Consider the following 7,277-nt stretch of genomic DNA (forward strand, 5'->3'; position numbering starts at 1 on the left):
AGCCAGAGTATATGGATTATGATTTTGTATTAATATTTATATGGACTTTTTTCTTCTTCTTGGTACCAAGCCTTGAACCCATAACCCTCTGGTATAAAGTAAGAAACTAAACCATGTACCGGTACCACTAGGGCCACTGAGGCGTTGGTATTTATGTAGATAATTAATACGGAGTATTAATCTCCTTTCCTCTCCTCCCAAGAAAAAAATCCCTAGCCTCCATTAATATCTTGCTTATATTTGGTCCCTTTTGGATCAGATCTGGGCAAGATTTTTTTTTTTTTTAAGTTTTAATTGATAGGTGATTGAGTGAAAGTAGTTGTGTTTTTGTTTTTGATGGCTTTCAACATATTTCTTCGCTATTTGGGGAGAGTTTATCTTCGTTTTGAGGGAGATTTATTCAAACTTTGATTATTGGTTCGTGACTTGCTATTCTCAATTCAAGAACATCGACTATTCAACACGGTATTGTTTTGAATCCATATTCAATCAAAGGGAATTAGGACATCCAAGATTGTTTGGTTATACAAGATGGGAAAAATACTCATTTCTTCTAGGAGCATCTCTTATTGAAAAAGAAGAAAATCAAATTAAATGGTAGGAATTGGTTCCGGATTATACCATCATCCTTCCTTGTTACATCTACGAAAATTGAATATATTTGCAGTTTATGACTCTTTCTCTTCGTGATTTACTTTTAATTGATATCTTTATTTGTACTAAGATTTTATCTTGTAATTTTAATGTTTTTTTTATTCTTGTAAGCGATCAAGTAATCACTATTTTGATTTGAATAAATTAAAATATGTTGATTGACCAAAAAAAAAAGATATGGAGTATCAATCTATAAAGTTTTTTCTCTGATTTGTTTAAAGAATTTCTAGTATTTTCTACTTATTAAAACTTTTAAAAAAAATCTCCAAAACGCAAATATCTTTGATAGTACGGGGAGGGTGAGTTTTTTATATTAAAAAATGGTTTGTGAAATTAGTTGAAGTTATATATGAGGTTAATTAGTGCATTTTACCTCAATGGGCTATGTGATTTTATGTAACTCATAAATTTTCTTCGTCCAAAGCCTTGAAACTGAATTATATAAGTAAAGGGATTCGTTCTGTTCATACAATTCTAATATTGTTAGACATGGGATGTAAATTACTTGTTAACATTTTTTTGAACTCTTCGGAGTAGGGTATACTCAACTAATTAGAAGCTAGGTAATAAGACAAAATAGGATTATTTGGAAGTAAAATCTAAAACCTTCTAACCATATATCTTTAGCAACGGCTAAACTACTACCATTATTTAATTAGCGGTAATCAGGCTGCTTGGATTAGTTGATATAGGTAGATTGATTGGTTGAGTTGTAAGTTATGAAATTTAGTTTTTTTGTTAGATTAAATTTATGAATTTAATTGGAAGATTTTTTTTGAGAAAAAAATTTGTTTTTGAGAACTTTGTAACGGAAATGAATTACGGTATCGAAACACTCTCAAAATGGAATTAGACAAGGTTAGTTGGTTTAATTCTTCAATTTAACAGAAGGAATTAACAGATTCTTCCAGAAATGAATAGTCGTCATGCTCGCCTAAAAGTTAACATGCCGACCACAACTAGTCGGCAGGTTGGTATTAGAACAAAATGACGAATTTTTATAGTGACATAAAATATTATCATGCTTTATTTATTACAACCGTGCTGACTAATAATTTTAAACGACCGTCATGCTAAGGAAAATTATACCACGATGACTATCTGAGTTTTGTTTTTTTTTACTAAAATGACGACGAGTTGTAGTTGTCATGCTTCTAATGTTACTATCATGACAACTAATATGATGTTTTCCCCGAGATAAGCCCAAATTTAAGCACTTTTGGTCTTCAAGGTAAAAGTTTCACACAATAACGACCATAGAAAGAATCTTCCTGGTTATAATGTTGTTACCATGACGACTAGTAGGATATTTTCATCCAGAAAGGTGTCATAGTTAAGTACATTGGTCGTTACGATAATAATTTATATTATGACCTGTTAGTAATCGTATTCGTAAATTTTTACCGTGACGACCCTGTAAATGTTACTTTAAAGAATGAAAAGTAATCATGATACTCAACCTAGGACCATAACAATCAAAAATAAACATAAAAAGTCGTCACGAAAATTAAAGAAATACCATGACGACATATTAATTGACGAGTTTTTTCGTTTGAAAACGATGAAGAAGAAGACAGAGGGAAGCGTTGCTTGTGATGAAAAGGGAGAAGGGAATGAAGAGGTTAAGATCTAGAACTAAAGGAGACTAGTTTTAGTTAGTAATAGGAGAAGGGTGGTGAAATAATTTTACATATTTTAGACATCCTTTATCCGTCTTGGTTGGGTTCAAACCCCAGTAAGTTTTTGTATACCCAATTCGGGGAGTTTTTTGTTTTTTTAAGATTCGGAAGAAAACAAAAGAAATAACACTAAACTCTTTCCAAAAAGAAAACCATAGGAATCCAAGTTGTTTCTGTTTAAGTACATATCCACCGTTGGCAGCCATTTTACCTCTTTAAAGTACGTATATATAGTTCTTAAACTGAAACTTAATCTTTTTTCTCTCTTTATGGAAGTGTTACAGACTGATAAACATCATAAAAACTAAGGAAATTTTGAAAGTGCAAGCGGCAGAATTGATTTTGAAAGTGCAAGCGGCAGAATTGCGCAGAAGGGAAGATGCACAAAAAGGCAAGAAAACGCGTCCAATACAAAACATGGTCGGTTTTGTGTGTTAGTGAGTGCAGAAAGAGAGAAATAAATGAGGTGTCCGAGGTTTAATTCAGCCTCTGTCACCCATTTCAGCTGTTTTCATTTACTGTGCAACAAAATTTTAGTTATCCACTGTTTCTTTAGTGGCAACTTCGAAGGTTTAAGGCTGGAGGTCGGTGTACACTGTTGATTCAATCTCTTCCTGGCACTAACCTACGTCAGAAGAAAAAGAAAATCTTAACTGTTAATCTCTTTCTGGCTTTATCTAACCTACGTCAGAAGCAAAAGAAACCTTAAATGAGTTGAGGATGGTCGCACGGTGTTTCTTGACCATACCCCCTAAACTGAAGTTATTGTTTTGCTCTTTGTGTTCAGTACTACTCCGTCCGTTCGTTTTTAATAGGCTATTTTTATTCTTAGCGAAAATTTAAGAAAATTAAAAAAACTAATCATTGAAAGTGGTCTTCATGACACTTGTAAATAAAAAAAGTGAAGTGAAGTGAAATGGTCCCCGTGACACTTGTTAGCAAAAGAAGTAAAGTGAAGTGGTCCACATGACAGTTGTCACCAAAAAAAGTTAAGAGAAAAGTGGTATCAAAAAATTAAAGTAACATTTGACTTTTCCAGCTAAGAAACTGGTCTATTTTCTTGAAACTTTTATTTATAGAAACTAGCCTATTAAAAAAAACGTAGGGAGTATTTTATTTCAAAACTTTCAATAAACAAAATTTTATTTCTAATTAAACAAACCTTTGCAAAGTAGCTAGTCGTTGTTCTTTCTTTATTTCCATACTGCTACTGCTTCTGAGTGAAGGACACTGTCCTATGTATAAACCCATCACATGCTACATTGGTAGTACCTTATAAAAAAATAATTACAATCGAAAATCCAAGCTTCTTTTTCCCATCATACATCTGTTTCCCTTCTTGAATTAAAAAGCAATTTCTTGATTTTGTAATGAATGTGAAAAGGTAGTGGAAAAAATTGAAGTGAGCTCATGCTTCTCTGTAATACTACTATTTTCTTGGCCCAGAATACATTGATTCCATTTTATTTACTTTCTACTTTAATTTTTTGGAAACGTCAAGATTCATATCAGAGATTCAGAAGTGCCTAGGAGGCTCATAGATTCCATTGGTAATAAGATTTGAATCAAAAGTTATATTCTAAAATATCAAGCGCAAAGTGTCAACTTTACCATGTTTGATTGTCCAACAATACTGTTGATTTTTTGCTCACTAAGAAAACGAACTCCTGATAAACCACGTATGCTTTAGAAATTGATGCCATAGAATTGAAGATTTTCAAAGATTTATCTAGTAGTGCACACTTAAATTACAAATGGACAGTGCCATTCCGGGCAATACTTCACCACAAAGTAAATTTTGTCTATTTTTGAAACGTTGCGATTGGTTGCCGCTCAAAATACTGATGATTGGTCAGTTTTGATAGCAAGTTTACAGTGTAGTTGAGAGAACTAAAATCATGAAATCATGATGACTGCTTGATTGGATAAAAAAATAGACAGGCTACAAGAGTCTACTGAGTGTTATCTTAGAGAGGGGGTCTTTTCCGTAATTTAGACACAAGGTAGGCAACATTCCCTCCATGTCTTTAAATACCCACATTTCACCTTTTCGAATCTGTTTATGTGCTCTCTTTCCAACTCTCTCTTTCTCACTTTTTATTTTTTTGTTTGTTTGTTCTCCATTTCATTTGGTATATTTTGAACTCAGCTATCTTTCTTTTTTCTATTGATTCAACCAATAAATATTTTGATTTGAGTGATGGAAGATCAAGCCCCAGACCACAACAACAACAACCACAACAACCATCCTAGTCAAGGTTCAAACAAAAGTGAACCAGTTAGATCAAGATGGACACCCAAACCAGAACAAATCCTCATTCTAGAATCAATTTTCAACAGTGGTATGGTTAATCCACCTAAAGATGAAACAGTGAGGATAAGAAAATTACTCGAGAAATTTGGTGCTGTTGGCGATGCTAATGTGTTTTATTGGTTTCAAAATCGTCGTTCAAGATCGAGACGTCGACAACGTCAGATTCAAGCTGGATTGCTTAATGACTCCTCCAACATTAGAGCTTCAAATGGTTTATCAATTCATTATGAACCCACCTCTTCTTCTTCATCATCATCTTGTTCATCATCATCATCTACTTCTTCATCATCTTCAAATTCTTCATCTCCTGCATGTTTTGCTAATCCTTCGTTTTCTCATCCATTTCTAATCGGTTCTTCTTCGTCGTCGTCATCTTCTTGCGGAGGAGGAGGTATTGGTGATAATGGTTGTGTTGATGATCTTTTCTCATTTTCTCAGCAAATGGGTTTATCAGAAATTGATCAAAGTTCAATTTTGTGCTCTTCAAGTACTACGAATTTGCATTTTCAAACTGGTAATAATTCACTGCATGGCTTAAGCTTAACCTCTTTCTCTCTATGTAATCTTCAGTAAAAACATTTATTTGATCATGCAAATTTTTGTACTATTAGGGGAAAACAAAGAAAAACTTTGAATTTTTCTTTTTGATCTTCTTATTTTGGGGACCACTCGAACTTAATTTGCTGTTTGTTTTGTACCAAGTAGATTTGTAACCTGTACTTGTTTTTGAGTCATTCTCTGTTTTGGGGACCACAGAATTTCTAGGTTTTCTTTCAGTTATTACAAAACTCAATCACAATTTCTTAATCGGTTCTTATTTACTTCCTTCAAGGTTTTCCCACAGAATTTGAAAGCTACTTTTGCTTGAATTGGCTGGAAATTTTGATTTTGGTGGATTTAGATGTTTAGCTAGCTGCAATTTCCATGTCTTCATTTACTTGAGTTTTGACAGTTCTTTCTTAAGAACAGAATGGAAAAAAAAAACTCCGTCTCAATGCCAACTGGGCAAACTTAGATATTATCAATTTCTCAATGATTTTTTTTTTTAAATTAAGATTGCGAGTGTATAGAAAATGCAGGTTAACATACCTCAAGGAGTGAATGGTTCATCACTTTTTAGTTGCTCAATTTCATATGTGCTGATTTCACTGTAAATTTTTACTAATTAGTTAATCTTTTCCCCTAATTGAAGCTCGTTAGATATAGTAATTTCTTTTATATGAGGAATTGTTCCTCTCTTAACACTTAATTTTTACTTTCCTTTAGTACGACTGTGCGTAACTAGAAATTACTATGATCAATCTGTAGAATAAACCGCCTAATAAGTACTATGCTGACCATATGGTTTATGGATTTGAATTTGTATTCTCCGTCAAGTTGTCATGATCACTTGTATTATATTGTCAAAACAGGAAAATTATACAGAGAGTTGATCTTTAAATTCTCTTTGGTTACCATTAAACTTGAATGGTTGCAGGGTTCATAACTGTGTTTATCAATGGAGTTCCTACTGAGGTTCCAAATGGACCACTTGACATGAAAAGTATGTTCGGTCAAGACGCTATGTTAGTTCATTCTTCTGGAGTAGCAGTTCCTTTCAATGAATATGGTTTCTCATTGCAAAGCTTGCAAACGGGTGAAAGTTATTTCTTGGTAAGCCTTGAATTTCCAAATTTTCTTAGCAATTATTATATGGGTTGAAAGCCTTGGACTTGTATACAAAGTTTTCATACACCAAAGGTACCCATTATTCCTTTGTGAATGTGGAAATCAAGAAATTATTTAGTCATCTTCTGTTCTTTGTCAGCTGAATAGTTGATGGAGGTTTCAAATTCTTGATAACCTCCACAGTGTTTACGAATCGGCTGTCACGTTATTCGGTCAAAACTTTCGTACAGCAGCAGTTGTTTTTCTCTTAATGATTGTATTACTTTTTTTAGTTTTCTGAATGCAACACAGGACTTCCCAAATTTGGTAGAAAATAGAAAGTACTAATAATGTATAAATGAATTCCAGGTTTCAAGATCCTTATAAAATAAGAGTCAAGTTGTTGCTCTCCTACCAATGGGGAGCTCTTTGGATTCCGGTTTTCAGTGTACGGAAATAATAATCTAGCGATTGGAAAGCGTTCTGTACTTTCTTTTCATTTCTTTTTCTCCTTCTCGGTGGAGAGTGTCTAATTGAGTAAAGATCTACTTCCTCGTCTTGTATGTCAGGTTCTTTTTCTTCCCTATTAGTAGTTCATCCCTTGTCAATTAGTCCCTTGTTAATTAGCTCAAGTTAATGAATGTGTTTCAACTATTTCATTTGTTAGTAATTTCTTTCTTGGCAAAAATCAGTTTAACTCTCACTATCACTGAACTCAGGTGAATAAGAATTGCTCTACGCCTCTAATCATTAATCAAACATCTAACACGAAAAAGAAATGTTGAAAATCTGAAATTACCAACGCTCAAACCTGATTCAGACTTTTTATTATATTTTTAGCTTGTCTTTTAAATTCAAAGGATGTCCGACCCAAATCTGTCGAATTTGGAGTCCACACTGTGAATGATATCCCCATCCAAATCATTCATATCCTAAATATTTACACAAAAATGAACAGGGGAGAATCCGTTGATGTGTTTATT

At 33.2% G+C, this 7,277-nt stretch overlaps 1 protein-coding gene across 1 annotated transcript; it reads left to right on the forward strand.

Annotated features, from left to right (window-relative positions):
* The first annotated feature begins 4,424 nt into the window (after nt 1-4,424).
* LOC113320795 (WUSCHEL-related homeobox 11-like) lies at nt 4,425-6,917 on the forward strand. Its single transcript, XM_026568688.1, has 3 exons — nt 4,425-5,161; nt 6,125-6,300; nt 6,664-6,917. Exons 1-3 carry the CDS (start codon nt 4,534-4,536, stop codon nt 6,679-6,681), a joined length of 822 nt encoding a protein of 273 aa, XP_026424473.1. The 5' UTR covers nt 4,425-4,533; the 3' UTR covers nt 6,682-6,917.
* Nucleotides 6,918-7,277: the final 360 nt, after the last annotated feature.

This window comes from Papaver somniferum, chromosome 11 (genome assembly GCF_003573695.1).
Source record: "Papaver somniferum cultivar HN1 chromosome 11, ASM357369v1, whole genome shotgun sequence".
Classification (NCBI taxonomy): domain Eukaryota; kingdom Viridiplantae; phylum Streptophyta; class Magnoliopsida; order Ranunculales; family Papaveraceae; genus Papaver; species Papaver somniferum.

Bases quoted from the DNA above. Each gene is read 5' to 3' on its own strand.
- LOC113320795 (XM_026568688.1), top strand. From the start codon at position 4,534: ATGGAAGATCAAGCCCCAGACCACAACAACAACAACCACAACAACCAT. The intron at 5,162-6,124 runs GTAATAATTCAC...GAATGGTTGCAG, and splicing joins GAATTTGCATTTTCAAACTG to GGTTCATAACTGTGTTTATC.